The sequence below is a fragment of the Cygnus atratus genome, chromosome 7 (assembly GCF_013377495.2).
Source record: "Cygnus atratus isolate AKBS03 ecotype Queensland, Australia chromosome 7, CAtr_DNAZoo_HiC_assembly, whole genome shotgun sequence".
NCBI lineage: Eukaryota > Metazoa > Chordata > Aves > Anseriformes > Anatidae > Cygnus > Cygnus atratus.
The window spans coordinates 856,172-879,600 of NC_066368.1; the positions used below are offsets into that span (position 1 = coordinate 856,172).

General features: G+C 43.6%; 2 protein-coding genes and 1 long non-coding RNA gene across 3 annotated transcripts in view; 2 read left to right on the forward strand and 1 right to left on the reverse strand.

The window, feature by feature from the left end:
• The first annotated feature begins 428 nt into the window (after window positions 1-428).
• LOC118248647 (uncharacterized) lies at window positions 429-4,180 on the forward strand. Its single transcript, XR_004778811.2, has 3 exons — window positions 429-488; window positions 1,817-1,935; window positions 3,369-4,180. It is a non-coding gene; the product is annotated as an uncharacterized LOC118248647 (long non-coding RNA).
• Window positions 4,181-5,408: 1,228 nt separating this feature from the next.
• BNIP3 (BCL2 interacting protein 3) lies at window positions 5,409-13,250 on the forward strand. Its single transcript, XM_035547786.2, has 6 exons — window positions 5,409-5,586; window positions 6,519-6,702; window positions 7,510-7,594; window positions 9,885-9,991; window positions 10,099-10,248; window positions 11,991-13,250. Exons 1-6 carry the CDS (start codon window positions 5,550-5,552, stop codon window positions 12,040-12,042), a joined length of 615 nt encoding a protein of 204 aa, XP_035403679.1. The 5' UTR covers window positions 5,409-5,549; the 3' UTR covers window positions 12,043-13,250.
• A 3,292-nt stretch (window positions 13,251-16,542) lies between these two features.
• The window catches only part of PPP2R2D (protein phosphatase 2 regulatory subunit Bdelta), a 29,592-nt gene continuing 22,705 nt past the window's right edge, over window positions 16,543-23,429 (reverse strand). Inside the window, exons 7-10 of the mRNA XM_035547812.1 lie at window positions 22,496-22,660; window positions 20,880-21,049; window positions 20,704-20,795; window positions 16,543-18,695 (exon numbers count right to left, since the gene is read on the reverse strand). Coding sequence (XP_035403705.1) covers window positions 18,416-18,695; window positions 20,704-20,795; window positions 20,880-21,049; window positions 22,496-22,660 — 707 coding nt within the window. The 3' untranslated portion in view covers window positions 16,543-18,415. The remainder of the gene's footprint in view (window positions 18,696-20,703; window positions 20,796-20,879; window positions 21,050-22,495; window positions 22,661-23,429) is intronic.

Consider the following 23,429-nt stretch of genomic DNA (forward strand, 5'->3'; position numbering starts at 1 on the left):
TAGTAGATGCTTCATATGTAACATATATATATTTAACAGGTACATATAGATGCATAAACATACATAGAACTAACCTTACAGGCACGCTCCATCATGACACACACTGCTTGTCTGCTTTACCTGAGGGCAGTACCATTCCTTGTATGCAGAGCACTTCATTTTAAAACCTGTAGGCTGTTCCTAGCAGACAGATTTAAAAGGATTTTTTACGATTCATGCTGCAAAAGGCTAAAAAAAAATAATCCATCCCTGCTGCATAAGATTATATTTTCCATCTGTGTCCTCTGAACAGCGGAATCAGATGAGAAATGATTCATCAATCAGTCCAGGGGAGCATTTGGAGGACAGGGAAGGGAAAAAAAAAAAGAAAAAAAAAAGAAGAAGGAAGAAGCAGAAGGACCAACCAGACAGTAAAATCTGCTCACCATGTACACACCCCCAGCGAAGAGTCAGCGCAGCGCAGCAGGGGAGGCCGCGGCCGGCGGCGGGTGCGTGCTGCGTGCCGGGTGATGCGCTGGGCGATGTGGTGGGCGATGTGCTGGGCGCTGCGCTGGGCAATGCGCTGGGCGATGCGCTGGGCGATGTGCTGGGCGATGCGCTGGGCGATGCGCTGGGCGATGCGCTGGGCGATGTGCTGGGCGATGCGCTGGGCGATGCGCTGGGCGATGCGCTGGGCGATGCGCTGGGCGATGCGCTGGGCGATGCGCTGGGCGATGTGCTGGGCGATGTGCTGGGCGCTGCGCTGCGCGGGATGAGCTCACCGCGCAGCACCGGCGGCAGCCCGCAGCCATTGCGGTGCCACTGCAGCGCGCAGCGCAGCGCGGGCACGTCACCGCACCGGCTCCCCAGCAGCCAGCCCTCCCTTTCGGAAATGCAAGCAGAGAGTGCTGGCACGGGCCCAGCTCCCATCCTGTGCAGGATGAGGTCCTCTCGCTCCGGGGCACTGCTGCGAGGAATCGCACCTGCAGCTTAGTTACTAAGGTTTGCATCCAGCACGGTCTGCATCTGAACTGAGCTCCTCCTGAAGTAGGAGCCAAATTACTGAGAAGGGCAGAGAAGATCTGCAGGGTATCTGGGGGTAAAAATAGCGAGCAGGCTGCCTGCTCCCCCGCAGCACGGTGCCACATCGCAACCCTCGCGCACGCAGGCGCGGGGCCAGGCAGCGGGGCCCCGATTTTGTCTGGGAACCCTCACGGAGAAGGGCCAAGCTTTGGAGCTGTGTGGAAATGGCAGCATGGAGGAAAAAAGGCAGGTGGCTTTGCAAGCTCTGGTAAAATAGGATGTGAGAAGTAAAGCCCTGCAGACGGGAAAGGCCACCTTGCCGCGGTCCTCCCAGCACCATGGAGCTGGGCAAACTGGGCTGCTCAGCCCTTGGGCAAATAAAACAGTCATCTGCGTTTAGAGCTGAACTGCAACAGTTTGTGGGAGCCTGTGAGTAAAACGAGTAACATTGGGAGCAGTGTTGGTGATGTAAAGCAAGAGGCCATGTTAGTTTACATCGCCCAAACAATCGGGTTTTGTTTTTCAGCTGACAAGTGCTAGGGAAAAGCATTCTTTTGGCAATTTCCATTTACTCAGCTGTATCCGCTACAGGCTTGTCCAAAGCACCCCACTGCACGCTGCTTCACCAAGCAGAACAAACATGTTAATGATCTTTGAAAATCCAAAGCAAGTAAAAGAAGAGCTGAATAATTTGTTATGCTCCACTCTTCTGATTCACTGTGGAAGCGGTCAGAGTTTCCCACATTTTAGAGACTGAAAAGCAATCCAACAGTCTGGTTTTTGTTTTTAACTCTCTGGTTTCCACCTCTTTCAGGTACCCCAGCACGCAGCACACCGCACACCTGCAGCGCAGGGCAGCCGGCTGGTAACACACAGCAGCTGCCGGCTATCTGCTGAAACTGGGCAGGAGCCTTTACCTCAGGCTGTCACTCGGTAAGTGCTGGGACAGATGTAACAGTCAGTGTACAAAATGCACAGCACAGTCCTGGGAGTGCAGGAGTTCTGGTAGAGGCAGCTCTTCTTTTTCTTTTTCTTTTTTTTTTTCTTTTCTCTTTTTTCGTTTTTCTTTTTTTTTTTTCTTTTTTCTTTTTTATTTTTTTCTTTTTTATTTTTTTCTTTTTTCTTTTTTCTTTTTATTTTTTAACTCTCCAAGTTGAACAAAATGAAACCTTCTTAGTCGAGAAGACACTACGATGAGCTCTTGAGGCAAGGGGCCTAAAGCAATGCCCCACAGCCTGGGGCACTGCTTCGCTGGGGCCAGGCACAGGGCAGGAGCAAGAGGCGGCCGCAGCCACCAAACCTCGAAGAGCAGTCCTGAGAGCCCCTCGGCACGCACCTCTCAGGCAGGCTTTCTGCACTTCTGATGTCGAGCCCAGGTCTGTGTGCATCTGTTAGAAGTGAGAAAAGAGAAAGATATTTCCAAGGCTTAGCAGAAGAACATCTAAGTATCTGAAATCAGTTCAGTCCTATGTGCAGTCAGTGTGAGTCGTGCTTCCTGCACCTCTCCAGGGTGCCAAGGCAGCGGATGACACTATGAGGAATGAGTGATCCCAGTGACCAGATTTGGGTCACTGGGCCGTCAGAAATTGCTGTAAGAAATAATGCATAGAAAAGCGAGAAGAATATGCAAGAAATAGTGTTGTATGCTCATAAATTAAGCTAAAGAAATCAAATCTTGGAAAAAGGTAACAAGATTGGCCCAAATAGAAGACTCAGGCTCTTCTGCACCCAAGTTTTGGTTTTATTCCACCTATAAGGGTATCTCATTTCCTCTGTCCTTTATCCTGTAGCACAAACACCTTTTAAAACCTAAGAAAATTGTGCAAAAGGAGACTTCTGTGTTCATTAAGTTTCTCCCAAATCCTGACAGACGGGGCAGACGTTGTGTTCCTGCCCTCTGCTCCCTGACCTCCTGTAAGACATGTGTCCTGCTCTCAGCCTTCCTGCCCCATCCCTGGAGCTCAGCCGCCCCTCGGGGCTGCCCAAGCAATAGGCAGCAGCCGGGTGCCCAGCAGCAGGCAGCTCCGGGGGCTCGAGGGAGCTCGGGGGCTGGCTCCGCTCCCACCACCCCAGAGCCATCTTGGGGCTCCCACCTGTGGTTACACCGGGCTCGGGCACCCCAGCTGCACCCTGCAGACTGTGCCCAGCACTTGGGCCTGTATTGTCTGCTCCCGAGCTAATCTAAACCAGTCTAAGGGGGTCCACATAAGATTCTCCCCATTTAAATCTCTCTAGAAAAATGTTTGGTTAAATTGATGTGATTATCACGTACAGACCTAGCTCCTAATTCCTTTCCTTCTTGAGGCTGTATATGAAATCAGATTGCTAAATTCACCACGTTGTTTGCTTTGGTTTTTAAATCCCAGACATAAAGAAGCCGTACCAATAGGCTGTGTGCATATATTAGGTCTCCTCACACCAGCAGCCTGGATAAGCACGAACGGCTCCGAAACGAGGATCTCAGAACAGCTCAGTAGTTAATGATCAACACCGCTCCGAGGAGTGCGCAGCATGAAATACACGCCCGGATTTCATTTCCAGTGGCAGCCAAGCGGGTTAATGACTGTGCCACCGCGGGCAGCGAAGAAGAGAGAAGAAAAGGCACCGTCCTCAGAGTGCAGGCGCCTTTGAGGAGCGGTGCTGGGTGCAGGCGGGGGGCATCGTTCGGGCAGCGGGGAGGCAGGGGACCGTGGCATGCACGGGGTCACCATCTGCAATGGCCCGGACCTGGCCTTCACGTCGGCCCTTTGCTGACAGCGCACCTCACGCCATAGCCCTTAGAAACTTGGTGGGTATTACCTTGGTTTATAGCAGTAAGAAACCAAGGAAACTCTAATCAGTCCATTTGTATTCATTTTGTACTACTTTAAGATAACAATCACTTCGGGTTTATAAACAGTTTCTGTGGAAGACCTAAAATAATTGTCCCTCAAAACTGCTGCGAGCTGCTGCATCGGTACAAAAACATGGGCTTAAAGCTAAAGGCAAAGTTAAAGGTGTCTGGCCAGCACGTGGGACTTCATAGCTATCTAAAGTACTGCATTCCTTAGTCAGTGGAGGCGGTGGGCCGTGTTTCTGGGTTAGGAGGAAATGATCAATGCAGGATTGTTCTCTTGATGTGCAACTAAACAACATTAAAGTGGGTTCCAACCTGAAAGAGGATCACAGCTTAACAAATCAATAGCCTTTGAAAGATTTCGTCCTATATAATTTACAATTTTCTGTGATCACAGCAGAGTGCTTTTCTGGCAACAACCAAAAATCATTTGCCATAAAGGTCTATAGGAAAACAAGCACATTCATCAGACTGCTAATAAAAGATCCTAGAGGTCAGCTGTTGCAGCCGCACTGTGCTATTTGCTCGACCCCATTTCTTACCGGCCTTAAAGCAGGAAAGACTTCTAGTAAATTGATTTCCTGAAGTGGAGGTCAACCAAGAGGAAACAGGACGAAGAGAAAGCGAGCCTTGGCGCTGCTTTGTGCGGGGGGACGCCTTGGTGCTGGCTGTCAGTGAGCAGCCCCGAGCTGGGGAGCAGGGCCGGGTGGTGATGGCCGGCGTCCTGCCCCATGGCAGCGCGGTGTCACCGGGCACCCAGGGCACCCAGGTGTGCCAGGACGGGGCGGCCAGCGGAACCATGGCAGTGCTGTGGTGGGAATATCAAACCCTGCTTCGCTTGAATGAGCTACATGACAAAAGCTGCTCCACACGCTGAAGTGTCCTTAACAGTGTTAACAGTTACCTCTTAATAAAATCTGTCAGAGCGGCAGCAGGTAGAGCACTGCTCCAACCACCTGCTTCCTTCATTCGGCACGCCAGGGCAGCTGAAGAACCTGATGATGTGCAGGCAAAACCAACGCACGGGACCAGCCAGACGTTTCCACCAAGCCCGAAAACCAGCTGGCACACCCGCAGGCACCACGTTCACTCCCGCGGTGAGCCCTGTGGAGTTACCGCTGCATATTCAGGGCGTATTCACACCCCAGCACCCCGCTTGCCCCCTAACGCCGCCGTGCCGGGTGCCCGGGTGCCACGGCCGTGCCGGGGCGAGGAGCCGGCTCTGCCCTGCCGTGCCCGAGGCCGCCCGGCTCCGTGCCGCGGGGCGAGCGGCGCGGCGGGCCGCGGGCGGCAGGGAGCAGCAGCGGGCTGCGGGAGCACCGCGAGCGCACACACCCACACGGGCCCTGCTTCTCCAGCGGCTAGAGGCTTCATTTTGCTCCGGAATTAAAATATCTGCCCCGAGTTCCTCCGTGGAACAACACCGAGCCGAGCGCTCCGTGCGGCCAGCTGCGGGCGGGCTGACGGAACACAACGACCCCCCCCCCCCCCCCCCCGCCCAGCGCCCCCGGCCCGGCCCTGCCCGCCCGCACCGCCCCTCAGCCGCGTGCCGGGGGCGGGCCGGGGCGGCCGCCAATGAGGCCGGGGCGGCGGCTGCCGTCAGCGCGGCGCCCCCAGGCCCGGCGCAGGGGCGGCGGGCAGAGCTGTGCGGCTCCGCCGGCCGCAGCACCGCGCCCCGGGCCGTCCCGCCGTGTGCCTCCGCCGCGCCGCCATGTCGCGGCTCAGCCCGCAGGAGGAGAACCTGCAGGGTAAGGCCGGGGGGGGGGGCGGCGTGTTCGTCACCGCGGGACCGGTCGGGCCTCGCCGTGCCCGTCCCCGAGCCGCCCGGCCTCTGCGCGGCGGGGGCGCCCTTCCCTTCCCTTCCCTTCCCTTCCCTTCCCTTCCCTTCCCTTCCCTTCCCTTCCCTTCCCTTCCCTTCCCTTCCCTTCCCTTCCCTTCCCTTCCCTTCCCTTCCCTTCCCTTCCCTTCCCTTCCCTTCCCTTCCCTTCCCTTCCCTTCCCTTCCCTTCCCTTCCCTTCCCTTCCCTTCCCTTCCCTTCCCTTCCCTTCCCTTCCCTTCCCTTCCTTCCCTTCCCAGCGGGGGGCTGCCTGGTGGCACACGGCCCCGTGGCGGTGCGGCCCGCAGGGGAGCAGGGGCTGTTCGTTCCCCGGCCCCTGCAGCCCCAGGGCGCCGTGTGACCGCCCGCCCGCCCCGGGTAAACGCGGCCCGCACCCCCCCTCAGGGCCGCTGTTGCCCAACAGCACGCTCAGAGGCGCTCCCTGCCAAAACAAAACGCGGCTGTCGGGCGCTGGCGCCGGAATGCTTTCAACAGATCGATACGCAGACTTTGGCAGAGGGAGCCCTGGAGGCTGTGCCCTTTGGCCGCCACCTGTGTTGAACAACAAAAATTGTGCGTTTCCCGTGCGCTAAGATGAAAGCTTCCAGCGTTCACAGCTTCAAAGCAGGAGGCACGCTGCACTGACCGGCTCCTCTCCAGCTCCCTGAGGCTCTCCAGATCGCTAACGAAGCACCCCCGCATTTTGGCATTTCGTCGTGTTTATGAGCTGAGCTATAGATGCGAGTACTTCTGCGTGTCCCGCTGTAATGTCGCACTGGGGAGGATCAACTGCCTCTGCTCCACGTGCCTTTTGTGCAAAACCGTTTGGTTTATTCTGGTTCTGTTCTCAATTATGCCGAGCAGGATCCTGGGTAGAGCTCCACTTCAGCAGCAATGGGAATGGCAACGGAAACAATTCCACACCGACGAGCCAAGAACAAGTACCGGCCTCCATCTCCATTCACAACGGCGACATGGAGAAAATACTTCTTGATGCTCAGCATGAATCTGGAAGAAGCAGTTCAAGAGAAAGTTCGCATTGTGACAGGTAAACAAAATGCTTTATTGTAAGCGAGGTGAAACTCGCCTTCTTTATGCACAGTGTTCCTACAGGTATGCTGCTTGAGTACAGCCAACAGTCTTCTTCTGGTGAAGAAAGTCCTGTAGAGCAGTGTGCTGCTGTCATTCCAAAGGATCAGACCTCGTGCAAACAGTACACTGCTGCCTAAACAGAAATGTCAGAGTGGGGTGGTAAAAAAGCAATGTGTTATGTAATGGGTTCATTAATTAGGAGTTCTTAGACAGTTGCTTAAAAAAAGTCTTATGTCTAGTTTACAAAGCATATAGATTTCTAGGAGTATAATAATAAAAAAAAGACTTCTGAGGCACATTGTCAGTTTTGTCATTTTATGTATTTGATTTTGATGGGCTATGAAGTCTGCAGCCTGAGGTTTATTTAACTAAAAGGCCTTAAAATAGGCAGCAGGGTGCAGAACCTCCTAGTCTCATCCGGCTAGTTAAATTCAAACCAAAATGTACTTCTATCAATTGCTTGCTGCCTATTGTTATTTAGCAAGCAACATGGGCCAAATCATACAGCCTTACGGGCATATCTCCACACTGCTGAAAAACAGCGCTGTGCAGCAAGCTCTTTGTCAGATTGTTAGGAAATCAAAGATTAATTGAGTGAGGTGGCTGGATTGTATCACCCACTGGCAGATTAATCTCTTAGGTTATGGTCAGGGCACCGTAGCTCTTCAGGACAGCTGTGCATACTAGCTTTTTAGTCATCCCATAAACAATGTCATAAAAAATGTAATGAGCTCTTTCTTATTTGTGTTTCTCTTTTATCAAGCCCTCCTCGTTCCCAGACACCTCAAGACAGTCACAGAGCTTTGGAAATAGAGAGTCACAGCAGTGGAGAAAAAAATAGCTTTCAGGTAAAAATCTCATTTTGCTTTGGAGGAAGGATTTGTTACTGTCACTGTTTGAAAACCAGCATTGGGAAATCAGCAGCTTCACCTCTTGTGCAGAGACTTCAGTAGCTTACTGTCTTTAACAATGTTCTCAGAATCAGGATTTTTGTAAGTACCTAATTTGCATTGATTTTTTTTTTTTTAATACGTAACCTGAGATTTTTTCAGAAGGATTAAGGTGCCCTACTCTGTCTCTAAAGACATCTGGGTTCTCAAACACTTATTTCCAGCCACAAGTCAAAATGTCTACCTTCAGAACTTGCATGTAGCTTTTGGGGAAATAGATAATCCGAAAGGTAACTGCTTGTCTAGAATTTAAGAGAGTTGGAGTCAACATCTTCCTAAGACTCCAGCTTTTGGTGATCTTGAGACATGTTCTGTAATCATGGTTTCATCTGTCCTCTGAAGTGGGCATTATTCTTTCCTACTCGATAGTTAGATTGGGAGGTTAAGTCTAGCAGAGTTAGTGGGACAACTGGATTTTACATTAAGGTCTGTAGGGAAGGTACCAACGGGCAGGTGTATTTATGGCTATAAAGATGAACATTAACATTCTGTGGACGGCTTACCATGCAGAAGTTTCCTCTTCCCCCCCTCTGTCAACTTGATACGTTTCATGTATTCCTCACAATGTAAATCTAACAGCAACAAGATTTTCTAGAGTCAATGAAACATGACAACCAGTAACATATATTTTCAAAGCACTGCCATAGCTTTATGATTATCTTTTTCTACACAGTATTACAAGCTTTTTAAAACAAAGTCTATGTGATCACACTGTTCGTAAAGCATTTAACCTAGTGGGGTTTCAACTTCCTACAGTTTCTATATTATACAGCTTTATCAATAATACGTAGAATAGTTCAGTTGGAAGGAACCTTCACAGATCGTCAAGGTCAACTGCCTGATCGCTTCAGGGCTAACCAAAAATGTTAATGACAGCATTATCCAAATACCTTTTGAAAACTGACAGGCACGGGGCATCAACCAGCATGCTAGGAAGCCTGTTCTGGTGTTTGACCACGCTCACAGTAAATATTTTTTTCCTGGTGTCCCGGCTGAACCTCTCCTGGTGCAGCTTTGTGCCATTCCTGTCATTGGAGACCAGGGAGAGAGACCAGCACCTGGCTCTGCGCTTCCCCTCCTCAGGAAGTTGCAGAGAGCAAGGAGGTCGCCTCTTGGCCTCCTTTTCTCCAAGCTGGATGACCCACGGGTTACCAACAGTTTTAATCAGTTCAAAATTACATAAAATGTGCGTGGTCCCACAGCCTCTCGCTTTATCTGAAACTCTTCTCACCATCTGTACAGCTCCTACAGGAATCTAGCTCAATGGATTACCTGCTTGAGCTTAATTAATAAGTTACCTTGAATTAATTGTTTTTATGTTATGTTTCCAGAAAACCCTTCATATGTTTAAAGGTGATTAATTAGATTTTGAGATCAAATTGTTTTTTCATCAAAAGTTAGAAAAAATGTCAGAAATAGTTGCCTGGACAACTTTATTTCCATTCCACAGTTGTGTGTATGTGTAGCTATTTAAACTCTATGATCAGATACTATTTTTATCACAATCTGTTGGCTCCATTCAATGCATGTGTAATAAGCAAGAAATCGTATTCTCATTCAGCATGTAATTTACTGTAATTTACTGAGAACAAAGCCACTGTTTTTTTGTTTTGTTTTGTTTTTGTTTTTCTGCACGGATGTGTGCAGATAAACCTGGGCTTGCTTCACCTGTATTCCTAATGCTGGCCCAAAAGCCAGGTGGCTTTACTAGAATAAATTGGTTTCACTTGGCTTGTATTAGTGTGATTAAGGATCTTCAGGTAAGCATGACATTCATCCAGTTTTGAATACAGACAGACTTAAGAAGTTTATTCTGCCCAGGGTCATTCAGATGTGTGAGTGTGGGTTATTTTCAGACTTTTTGTAAGGATGCAATACAGGGCTTTGGCACTTTATTTCCAGGGTAGCCTTTACTTAAGCTAATAGGAGATATGGATACGGGGTATGACCTTTTCCATTTGTATCCTGCTGTGAAGACAGATTCCCCTCTGTGCCCCTATCTAGGATCTAAATAGTTCAATACAAGTGATATGCAAAGGATGCAAGTGATACGCAAAGAGCTGGGAGAATTGAGCTTCAAAGGTAGTCTTGTGTATGGTCTTAGATGCAGAACAGAAGATTTGTTTTGCAGGACTAACTTTCTGCCTGTCATAGTTGTGTATGGTTTGATAATGGCTCTTTGTTTTAGTCTGAAGAAGACTTTCTTGAAAGGAGGAAAGAAGTAGAAAGGCTCCTGAAGAAAAATGCAGATTGGATATGGGATTGGTCCAGCAGGCCAGAGAACATCCCCCCGAAGTGAGTGCTCTCGATGTTTCTGGAGGAACTCTGATACTGCTTCTATCTCCACAAGTACAAATATGTACACCTTCATGTTGTGATCGTATTTTCTTCCTCAAAATTAGGGAATTCCTTTTCAAACATCCCAGGCGCACAGCCACTCTCAGCATGAGAAATACCAGTGTAATGAAGAAAGGGGGCATATTCTCAGCAGAATTTTTGAAGGTTTTCCTTCCATCTCTGCTTCTTTCTCATTTGCTTGCTATTGGACTAGGGTAAGTTTACACTTCTTATTTAAAAAAAGGCTTTTTTTCTTTTTCGCCCATTTTTCTCTGAGGCTTAATTCTGACTCCCAGTTCCATCTTTGTCTAAGAGATGAGCAATAGACTCTTCTCCACAGAAGGACAACAGTTAGTTATTCAGGAATGGTTTCCTACTTGTTTGCTTGTGGTATTGCTGAATCCATCAAATTTTAATTTTCTGTTTTTCTTCCTAGCTGAGTATTTTTAAAAGAATTAAGGGAGAGTGAAATTGTGTGTGTGAAGTCCTGTCATACATACATAATACTCTGTTCCAGTGGAGGTATAATGTCAATACTAATTGTGAAGGAAAAATGATTATTTAATATATTTTAAAATGCCACACCTCTGGGGACAGGGGATGGCAAACAAAGCCGGAATTGTTGTTTGAGCTTTTGGCTTTTTGTGTGCGTGTTTGTTTGTTTGTTTGTTTTCCAGATGATTAAGGGATTAGATGAGATTCTTTAAAAATAGCCACAGGACACAGACTAAAGGGAAGAGATTAAATGTCTTTTTGTCAGGAACAGAGTTTGCCTTTACCTAGGCATGGCAGATTCCTTTATCAACAAAGAATGCTGGGACTCAGGCACATCTGACCTCTGCTTTTTGAGTGCAGTGTGCCACATGAGAGGGCTTAGGGGAGAGGTCAAACAAGTTCTGAGGTGACAGCTGTCCTCCAAGGAGCCTCCAATTAATTACCTCTGGTCCTGTTCTTTTTCTTCTCATTACCTCGTGCAAATCCTGAACCCTTATCAAAAATGAAAACTACAGAAGTTGAGAGTGAGGGGATATAAGAGTGGGGGGAAGGAGAAGAATATGACAGCTACAGTAACTGGAAAGACGCACTCTGTGGTCTCTGCAATATGCATAATTTTAAAGATAATCTGTGCCTTCATCTGTCCTGTACAAAATTCTTATCTCAGCCACATAATAGTGTAAAAATAATGTGAAAGTAATTCAGCTCCTTCCAAAATTAAAATAAGTAACTGTGTGAGATGGAACAAAAGCATGCTGAAATCTTCCTTCCAAAGTAATTGCAAGTTTTGCAATGTAAACACTTTCTTGTTATTTCCACTGCTGCTGGGAATTACAACATTCCAGGTCAGTAAAGAGTAACAAAAAGTCACATCTTTATAACGTGCTTAGTGTAATAATACTAAAATTGTTACACTTAAAATACTGATTTCTTCAAGCTGCAAAAAGTGAATGAATAAAAGACCTGATGTAGGGCAGCTGTAAATGTTTACCAAGTTAGGAAATAGTGACTGGAGAAATGTGCTAAGAAGTATGTGAAGATGACGGTAAAATGAGCAGTTAACGAATGTCAGATGTATTTAATGAGTAGAAGAATTTAAGATAACAAGAAAAAAAGTGATAAAAATATCTGACTTCTGAAAGCTCCTGAAGCAGTGTTCTTGTTAACCCCGTGCATCTCTCTGCCTCTTACATTCCTGAAACTGAACAGCTTACACAGAGAATTACTCAGACTTAGAATTTAGGGAGCATTATTAGACAAGGTATGCAGAAAGGTACCAGCAACTGAAGACCGAGTTTTATAGTAGACACTTGATTTGCCCTCTTAATTAAAACTGGCACTACTGCCCCTGCTGTAATTTGTATACCTAGTAATCTGATTTAAAAGAAAAAAAACCCTACATGCTGTATGTTCCTCTTGAGCTGAAATCAAACGCTTACTGGCTGTATGTTCTTGATCTCAGGATTTACATTGGAAGACGCCTTACGACCACAGCTTCAAGCAGTACTTTTTGAAGGCACCTGAAACGTGATTTCAAAGCAAAGAAAATGTTCATCGGGGAATACGGGAGGTGAACAGCAGAAACATCCATGCTAGCAACGACTACACGATCAGCGTATACTTGTTCTGTAAATGTTGTGTTCCTAGTTCAGTAAGAATGGGAGAAGACACTAAAGCTAACGTATCATACGTAGTATTCTGGAGCAATTCTCATAATGCATCTGAATCGTGCTCTAACATCCACTGCATTGCTTTGTAGTGAAGTATCTTTGAAAACTAAAAGAATTTGATATTTAAAAACAAAATCTTAGCTTTAGTTGAGTATCTAGCTGAATCACCACTGCAATATTAAAGTGCTGTTTCTTTATATATCATAGATGTGAATGGTTGTCACTGCTACTGTAGTCACGACAATAAGGGATTAGCCCGAAACAATGTGTGGCCTTATGTATCATATACAGGAATTCAGAAAAAGCTTTTTACCTCACTTGAAGCTGTTCCTTCCTTCCTTAGATTCTGCTTAGCTCTTCAACTTTTGTGTGAGATGTGAAATGTGAGAGACTGTCAGCTGGAATAAGTTAGTGTATTGGTAAAGCTTCCATCAATATTTACTCATTCAGAGTGTGATACGCAAAAGGCTGAACTAAAATTTGGACCTTAGTGCCTAATAAATAGTTTCTTCTATAAAGGCGTATATTTAACTCCCCAATTAATACAAGTTCTTTCTGCTGTATCTTCTTGCAGCCTATTGCTTCTCAGTCTTTTTATCTGTAAAATAACTTTGCATCTTCTATTTGCTTCATGCTTGTATAGATTTAAAAAAATGTTTGCTTGCTTATTTGTTTGTACTAATTGAATGCCTTTTCAGTAATTTTATCTTATTTAATGAGAATAAATGAATGTTTGCCAAATTATCATGTTTTGTATATTTAAATAAAAAGGTTCCTCGTAGATTGAGTGTTCCATTTCTCTTTCTCTAATTGTTTGAAGTGCTTGACAAGGCTCTGTCTTAAGATCATTTCATTCTTTATTTGCATAACTGACAAATGGGTAAGAAGTTTCTATAGAAAATAATTTCATTTTGATTCTTAAATTTGAATAGGAGTAAGCTGTCATTAGAAGTCACTCAGAAAACAAACTCACTGAACTTGCAAGTACGGGTTCTGCTTTGTACTATCATCGTTTAAAAATAAATTTACTTTCCACTTTGTTTTTGCACTTATTTAGCAGTAGTTTCTTTTGTGCTTGGAGTTCTGCTGCTGAGCACCTTGTAGTACGGTGCTGAGCCCATGTCCTGTCGCCAAATGATGTCACCACAGGTGTGGGACTAGATTGCTGCTGTACAAACAAGCAGTGGCCTAATCCTGTGGGCCCCGATCCAGGAGAGACACATACGGCATTTTCCATGGAGTAATCCTGCTGAGGCCACTGGAAATTCTCACTTGCATGACTTTAATCACATACCTCTTGTAGGAGGGCCAGTATGTGGTGGTTGTTTTTTAAGTGTCTGTGCAATAAAAAAAGGAATTATTGGATTTTTAATTTCTGAATGAGAAGTCTCCTTGAAGTTGGAGCCTTTTAACTGATGAGAGTTTGAGTTGAACCTCAGTGTTCTTCCAAAATGGTATTAAAAACATTGATATTGGAATGACCGTTATATGAACTGCTTCTTCCCCCTTTGAAAAATATAAGACTTTTTAAATACTATTGTATTGGAATTTAAGTAAAAGTTTCATTATGAATACTTAACACCTTATACCCATAAAGACATTTTTTAAATTACAGCAGGTGAATGGGGTGTCCTGCAAGCTCCAGCATCTGTACACATTCACGCTCTATTTAACCAGGGTTCTTACAATTTGTTATTTGTATTGAGTAGTTCCTGTTTTCGCTGAATGTGAAGACATGCTGCACTGGAAATTCCGTGTTTACATTCTATGGCAACTACTGGTATTTTAAAAAGAAAGATTTACAGAAACTACACTAGAATAATACTTAAATACTCCTATCGTACATTGCAAAATGCAATGGTATGAAAGTACCCATCATGAATAAAGGAACTACAGTATTGCTTCATTTTTCTTTTTTTAAACACAGAACCAAAGAAATCCTGTAGGGGCAGGAAAAGAATTGCCACCCTGCAAAGATGTTGCAAAGTAGCCATGTAAGCTGCCGTTCTTGCAGTAGTTGGAAATCTTTAATCCGATGTTAGACCCTAAATGCTAAAAGCAAAGGTATCAGAAACCGAGTCGTAATGCAGTCCTCACCTCTGCAAGCTGACACCCTGGTGCACTCCTAGCTGCCCTCACTTTTTTGTTATATTTTCATTTCTGAAGTAGTTTTTTTCACAGCTTAAAGGAATAAAATGAGAAACTGTTCGGTGCCTTTCAACCACGCCACGTCCATATTTACCAGCACCTTGCGAGCGGTGCTTCGCTCCTCTTCCACAGCCTCTGAGCCAACCCTTTGTACGTTGCTGCGGTGTGAGGCGGCCGTGCTTGGTGTTACAGCGGTGTTACAAACACGTGCTTGGTGTTACAGCGGCCGTGAGCGGATCCTGGTTCCATCAGCTCCAGCTGGTGGAAGGGTGTAAACAAGCAGTGTTTTAAGTACAGCATGTGTTCAGTACCAGGGACTCCATTTTTCCAGAGAGCCAGGACTACCACTTGATTAGCCGACCCGATTCCTGCCTCCAGGCAGGGACACGGCTCAGAAGAGCCGCTCCCCTCGGCCTCCTCTCCCTAGGGCTCTCGGCCGGCGTCTTCCCTGGCCTTTGCCAACGAGGCACGGAGGGGCACACGAGGACCTTCTGCCAGAGAAGGCCGATCAGCCGCAGGCACGGAGCAGGAGCTAGTCCTTGGACTTTTCTAGGCTGAGTACAGTGCTGTTCTTCACACAACCGGCCAGCATCTGAAGGCGTAGAGCCGCTCACCGAGCCTGCGCCCCGCGGAGGCCTGACGGGCTGGGCCCCGCGGCAGGGAGCAGCACCCAGGGCAGCCCTCCCAGCCCCTTGCCGAAACCCAATTCCGTGACCGCTCGCCTGAAGTGCTGCTGGTGAATTCAGCCTGCTGGCGATTGTTATCGCTGCTGGAAGCCCAGCACAACTCCCGGGTTAGGAACGCCTGCTCGGGGAAGGCGCCCGCTCCTGCTCCCAGCTCTCCGTGCCCAGTGGCGGGGGCTCAGAGCTGCTGCAGGACCACGCTAACAGCAAGCGGCAGCAAACACTTCCAGAGAGGAAAAATCCAAGCCCACCTACATCAGGTCATATTCAGTGATGCAGGGATAATTTTGGACATATGAAAACACGTCTCACCCCCACGCTGTAATTTCAGGACAGGGTAGCTGCATGGGGAAGTCCTTGCATGCCCATCAGGTTACTTAATTTCTAGATGATGCCTCTGGACAGGGTACTAAACACAAACTTCTGGTTAAAAGTTGGATAGAAACAATTTCTCTAACCCTTGAGCTTAGAAATAGAGCTTCCTAGAACAACAGGGTATTGCAAAAGCTTTTGTGATAAGACACGCAGCCCATAAGGCCTTCAAAGGTAAGGACAGGTAAAGCTATCCCCATCTCTGTTAAGCAATAAGCTTTCCCTATTGAAAAAGAAATTAAATAAGTCTGTTCTTACCTTTTTTGCTTCCAAAGCTTCAAACCCCCGTACCATGTTGCTGTCTGACTGCGAGGACGCAGGGCCAAGGACCCCCGGCAGCTCCCAGGACTCCTCCACAGGGGATCCAGGTGGGACATGCACCAAGCACAGCCTCAGGGCTCCAGCAACCGCCTGCTTTGGACTAAAGGAACTATGGGTGATGCAAAATAAGGGGAAATAACCGCAGGAGAAATCCTTCCCTCTGCCCTTGTGGCTGGCAGCACAGCTCACAGCCTCCCCCCAGCAGGGCTGAGGCATTCACTGCCAGAACCACAGCGGTATCCCAGGTTGGAAGGGACCCAGGAAGGGTCATCAAGTCCAGCTCCTGCCTCCACACGGGACCACCCTGTATCTACTGCAATAATCCTACTGCTTGTGTCAGAGGTAACCTACAAGACACTCTATTTCATGGAAATTAACTGTTCAGGGTACTATATGTGCTAGCAATGCAATGCTGTTAAACTGGTAAGAGAAGTCAATGGTGATTTTAAGCAAATATCTGAAAGACAGTAATTTATCCAACTGAATAAGTTAGCTTTTAGGTAGAGTTAAATGATAAAAATTTAATGAATCATTAAAAGCTATTTAATTGAAATAGGATGTAATGAAATCTATTATATAAAACATGATTTTCTTGTACCTTTCTCTTTTTACTCATTTTCCACTTACATTTGCTGAAGCTGAAAGAATAGATAAAAATAGACAGCACTAAGATAATCCGTGAACACGAACAGACCGCTTTGAGTTAGAGGTATGACCATTCAAAATGGAAATATAAGTTTTCAGGTCGCTTAGTTTGGCCAATTATCTCACAAAAGGAAGAAGTTGTGGAATAAAAAGTTGTCAAAATACACAGAGCAAATCCAGGTAAACATTTAAAATTTATTAAACTTTTTGGTCAAAATAATTGAACAAGTATGTACAATCCCATTGTATTAGCTCTATTATGCATTTTAGGAACGAGGTCAAATCTAACACGTTAATGACCCAGAAGTTCCACATTTCAAGATTTGCAAATAGTGTCACAACCAATATACAGTATAAGGGTTTGTTGTTTGTTTTAATTTAAACTTTATTTGTAGAACCTCAAAGTTAGTTGTACTTACTAGCTTACTGTGAACAAGAGTGGCACTCTATGGACATTAATTGAGAGGGTAAGAACAGAGACATTTTATTGTTGCATACGCAGTTCTGATTCAGTAATCATAATACACCTTCATTTTAATAAAAACGGAGTGTAAACCACACTTCTGTATCTCCTTTCAGAAGCTCAAGGGATCTAATTTTTCAAAGAATTTCTAATTGGCAGGCACATTTTACAGAGTGTAATGTTTAGCTACCTGATGGAACTAAAATGTGCTGCAATAGCTTCAGGAACAATTTCTCATTCATGCTAGCCTATGGTGAAGAGAAGGTTGATGCATTTTAGGCCCCTTTGGAAAAAAAAAAAAGTACCTAAGGCTTAAAAAAACAAACAAAAAAAAACAAACAGCAAGAACAGGATTATAACAAATGCAGTTAACACCAGCTTGTAGCCTCAGTGTTTTCTGACATCTGGGTGTTAAAGTCAGAATGTGTAAAAAGTATTAAGCTGTGTTGCTGCTTGGCATAATCAAGATACCTTTTTGCTTGAACGGCAATGTGAAATACAATACATTATGCCAAATATTTAAAATAAAGTGTATCTTCATGACAAGTACTAAAAAGGTTAAAAAAAACATAATGCACATAAGGTATGTCTCTAGCTAACGTTGAGAGGCATCAGATAAACTTTATTTTTTTATCTCCAAAGAAGAACATTTGTTACACATTTTGTTTTCCCTTCTGTGCAAGGTGGTCACTTTCTATTAAGGCTGTGGACATCTTTATACCAACCTTTTCATTCTCCTACTTGGTATACAAATGGCATCTTACAGGAAAAAAATTGCGCAACTTAAAATTAAATGACACCTTCAAGGAAACTCTAAATTTAGAATTTGAATTACTACACAAAAAAGTTTGTATTAGTCTGCCAAAATTTAATAGTTTGGGACAAACACTGTCAAATCTGCCCGTTAGGGTTATTTTGCACAATCCCAGTACATGCAATAAAAAAAATAAAAAAACTGAATACATACCATCAGATTTAAAAACACTTTTTATAGTTTGTTATTTTATTAAGTGGTTTACACCAGAAGGTGTGGTTATAGATACAGTTGGTGAGTAAATATTCATGGAAACCTGTCTATGAACCCAACTCAAGACCTACCTAAGTGCTCAAAGGTAAAAACACCTAAGCCTAGATACAGGCCAGAGGAGGAATGTTTACAGGCATTAAGCACAATATATGTTTTGACAGGCCCAAATATTACAGCAGAGAAAGAGCGCAAGAGATAGAAATTACATTTTTATGACAATTTTTCTTCTTGGGTGTTAAATTTTTGGTCTATAAACTGGAAAGGAAGGCTCAGACTTAAATAAATACATTTGTTTTGAGTATTGGCCTGATTGAGCACTGTCCATCAATTCTGCTTCTAGAGGGTTTTTCTCAGAAAATTGCAACTGACACTCCATACCCCCACTGAAGGCAGAACTACACCATGAACTCAAAAAACAGGCCAGATTCTCTCCTTTATCTAAAGGGAAGTAAGTGCATCAATGTTCTTCACTGGTAGGACAACAAGGCCTTCTCTTTTACAGATAACAACTGAGCTTAACTATGTAAGAAGACAACTCTGTCCTCAAGTAAGTCATCTTTAGTTAATTTTGTCCTGGAATATATACAAATTATTGGTGGCAGCTACAGCAATGATGTTCTCCATGGGATGCCATGCTGTATGAAGAATCTTCTTGTTGAAGTCCAGACTGTCAACACTTATTTCATCTTTCTTTCTTTTACCACCTGTACACACTTTACGCGGTTTCAAGATGGCACGAGGTTTGCTGCTTTCCCTGGACGCTTCTAGAGTGATATCCCGCCGCGTGTTTCGGTCAAACATTCTAAAGAAGTTGTTGTAAGATCCAGTCATGATAGCACTGTTGGAAAACACAAAAAAGGAAATCTCACTAGGCTTCCAGCAGTGGTATTCAATCCCTTTCTTCCATCTCTTACCCACAAGGTGACTGTCAAATCAAATTCATGACCAGTATTTGGCACTACACTCTCTTCCTCTCTGATGTATGTTTGCTCAGCTCTGCTGGGTATTTAGTACTGCTTCCACTCCGTGAACTTCTCTTCCACGTATTCTCCCGGCCTGTGCCTCCTGGGACCAGCTCTCAGCAGAGTCTTGGGCTTTGTTCATCTTAATGTGAGCAAAGTGGGCCTTCCTATTTCTACTCCATCCCTTTATCCCGCTGCTCCAAAAGTTATAGTGGAACCAAAGCAATTGTAAACTACTTAATTTCAACAGACTATGACACCCAGAAGTGCTTTCCTTTGCAAATGCTGACCATGAACATACCAATGGATTAATTACAAAAAATTGCTCTGTAGCAGCAAAAGAAACCCTTTACTCGAGTAGCTGATACAGCCCGTCAGGAACAATTCAGAGTTTCCATACAGTACTAAATTTACATTTGAACGAGGCAGGAAAAAAAAACTGCGTCTGAAAATACTTTCATGTACCTTGCTTCCAATGAGCAGTTTTTTTTGTTGTCTTCATGGCATTAGAAATTAAAGACTAGGAGCAGAATGAGATACTATTAACACAACATACATCACTCAGATTGTACGGGGGAATGCAGAGCCAAAGGAATTTTTCAAAGGGAGGTGAGCAACACAACTTATGTTCTTATTTTGTCATAATCAGATGATGTTGTTTTGATTTTTTTTTTTAAAGATTAACTGGAGTTACTTGAAAAATGTAGAAATAAGTGTCAGTTTCTTTGCATTTTAATTTAGTAAAAAACATATGAAATGAATAAAAGAAGCTGTATATTAGATAATGGAAATATTGCTAAGAAGTATTGTTCGTACACTGATTGAATCAGCATGATTTTTTTCCCCCCACAGTAACTCATAGCCACTTACAACCTGGTATTGACAGTAACCCATTTTCTCTAATACTGTTTCTGCAGAAAATTGTTAAGCAGCATATAGCATTACATGCAATCTCAAATATCACTCCAGTAGCAACGCAGGTAGATTTTACTTCCTTCACTGACTCCTGTACACAGTTTGCCAGATTTGACTTCCTTGATCATTGTCCGCTTCTAAATTATTTGGTGGATCTTTGGTTCTCCATTATTAGGCCAAAGCTTGTTTCACAGGATGATCCTGTTACTATCAAATCAAAACTGGTACCTATTCGTTTAACAGCTTGAAAGCATTTGGTGGTGGACAAGTCACGAATTTAGGTATTTCAGAAATATTAATACAAATCCTAAAAAAAAAAAAAGGCAAGAACCGCATAGGCAAGCCAACAAAAAACATCCAGACAGAAGATCCAGATCTGCCATGATCTTACCCATGGGTTCTGAAAACATTTTAATACATAGCTAGTGACAAGAAACATGCACAAATTGTGCCAGTATACTGGCTTTGCTATTTGATTATAATGCTTCTACAATTTGCAGGTGAGACAAGTATTTCTGTGATTTGCAACAAATACAAATCATTATCTAACTGTTTTAGTCTACAGAAAACAGAAAGAAGATTTAATCTGGAAAATACTGAGTGCGTGCTCTTGTATACTATTTGAAAACAAAACTGAGTAACATTTTCATGACTTGAAATGGCCAGTCTTGACTATATAAAGCTTCAACAAGAATTTGTATTAGAAACATACTGACAAAGCCTTATTCTACTCCTTCAACTGGAGGATAGAAGATTGAAGAATGGTTTTGTGTTTATCCCCCCTAAAAGATTTCAAATATAAAAACTAAAAACAAAACAAAAAACACCCACCACAAAACACGTCTCCCCCCCCCGAGTTGATTTGAATTTAGCTAATTACTCCCTTAAAGTTAAATATCACTTACGAGTTTTGGGACAAAATCAAATTCCTAAAGCTGAGAGACAAACAAACAAAGCAAAACAACTTACCTATCAGAACCGTTCCAGCAGCATTCAAATTTGTCAAAAATGCAGTCATTTTCATATAGGGAACAAAGCTTGCTTCGAAGATATTCATGAACCTTTTTGAAACATTTAAATTGATATTAGAGAGATTTAAAGAAAAAGAAGACAAGAGGGCATTTAAGAGAACTTGAACTTCATACTTGATATGTCTCTACAGGCCTGTTTTCCATATTGAGATCCCAGACTTTAACAGAAAGGTAGTCTCTTGTCATCATGTATCGACCACTGTGACTGAATTTTACATCAGATATCGATGAGATTATTTCTGAAAAAAATGATCTGCTGCTAGGATCTTCAGGCTCTTCAAAAACTGTAGATAGAAGACAATTACCAATGAAACCAACATCAAATTCTACAGCTTCCAACATTCACCAGTACTTTGACAATTTTAAGTTAAGATACTAGTTTCTTTAAAAAAAAGAGGTTGCTGTTAAATTATTAAAAATAGTCTCTTTTTAAACAATGTTACATTCCAGCAATTTTACGACTATCTCCAGCATTCTCAACTGGAGCACAGCATCAGCAAACAATTCACAGGTCTTAAGGGATGAATCAGAGAAAAAAGTTAAAAAACAACAGTACATGTGCAGTTAAAACGTTACAACTGATCTACAAATTAAGTTGGACAATGGCAGGTGAAAATGTCAGCATCCAAAACAAGATCTTAATGCATGACCCACACATTTTGAGACTACTGTACAGCATACTTTTATTTAGATCTGAACAGAAGTTGTACAATGCAACCTCTTGAAAGGAAATATTAGTATCTACACTTGAAATGAAAGGTATGGTTTTAGAAAGCAGAAAGAAATATTTCTTAAATTGAAAGTCAATCTCTGAAGTCAGTATTTCATGACACAAGCTATCCAGAATTTCTTTTATCATTTTTGAATAGACCCTTTTAACAGGATGTTTTTCAGTAATGAACGGTTAAAAAAATAAAATGCTAGTATGTAATTTGATGCAACGCTAAGTCACACAGCTGAAATGGCTTAGCACTCCACATTTCACATTGCAGAAGTACTTCCCTTCACCAAGAAGAAATCCTGATCTTCACTATAGAAATCTTACCTGCAAATATCAGTGTGGTAGGGTAACCCACAGGAATAGTAATACCGATAAACCATAACTGTTACATTAGCAAAAAAAGAAACAATAGGCTGTGTGCAAAGCACTGACAGTGTTCCCTCTGATTTCAATAGAAAAGCTTTCCTCACCTACATAAGTTTACATAGCTCAGCAGACCAAAAAGCATTCATCTTTCATCCCTGGAAACTAACTTCAAACTCAGTGCTTATTTTTAAGGCTATATTCTATCTTATGAGCTGCAAATGGTAACAAACTAAACGGATCATCATCAGCAGCAGCCCAGTTGCTAATGCACAAAGGTGAATAAACTGCCCTGAACTGGGATTTGATAAGCAGATACCTTTGAGAAGCACCAAGACTGAGTCTGGACAGAAGACAGGTCTCACTGGTGCCAAAAGCACTTGTTCCCATCAGTTTATGATGCATAAATGGGTAAACAGGAGCAGAGTCAGATCGTCAATTGTCTCATGCTACACTTCTGCTTGTTGATGGCCTAGAACAAGACAATTAAAATGTTCCATTCTACAAAACTACCACTCCTTACCTTGTATGCTCTTTACCAATAAGCAGAACTTGGTATATTTATTTATAAGCAAACACCTATACATTCTATCTTACATGAGAACAAAGCGAGAAACCCATAAACCACAGGTGCATCCTGACTTACACTTTGAATGCCTGTCACAGAGGGCTGAAGAACGCATGTCACAGAGGCGAATAGTTCCTTTGCTACTACTGTAGACAAACACGTTACAGTGATGAGGGTGGAACTCTGCAGCGGTGATCACTTCTGTCAGCTCCTCCATGTTAGCAGGCTTAATATCTACAATATCTGGGAAGGTTTCGGTAAAGGTATGTAACACCTCACATTTGAATCATTGCTTTCAAGTAGCTATCTAAAAAAGTGTAGAAAATACAGCGTAGAAAACCTGGCAAGGTTTTAATTTCCACCATCAGCAATCTACACAAAGTAAAGCGACCGCAGAAGATTAAAAAAGAACCATAACACCAGACCTCATTGTTACAAATCTACTTCTGGAGATGCTGGAGGTAACTGAAGAAGAGTTGAAAGATGATATAAAGAATTTGCTCCAAAACAAAAGCCCCATCTATCCACAAAATCACAAAAAGAGGCGAGAATTAATTTGTATTTTTGCTATAAGCTCTTATTTGCATAAGAAAAACTTTAAAAAGAAAAAAAAGGGGGTAAAAGATTGTTCTTATGAAGAAGCTAGCCTCCAATCCCTCAAATCAGCACCCAGTAAAGATTAAACTCAGAGATTAATTAAGCTCCCAGATAGAGCTTTCAGATTCCTCTCAAACTTCCTTTTTAACACTTCTTATCAAACGCTGAATATACTTTACTTGCTGATCTAAAGCTTTAGATAACTTCCATAAGATCGTTTTGATATGTATTTCTGCAACTTTTGTTTTACTGCAGATTTGCCTGAGGAGGACATACTATTACAGTTCTGGATAGACAGGCTTGCAAAAAGATTTGAGATTTTTTTCTACAGTTGACAATACCATTTGATATGGAAAAAAATAAAATTTGTCTTCTGCAAGAGAAATGTTATTTTAGACAGTTAAGAGACCTTAAA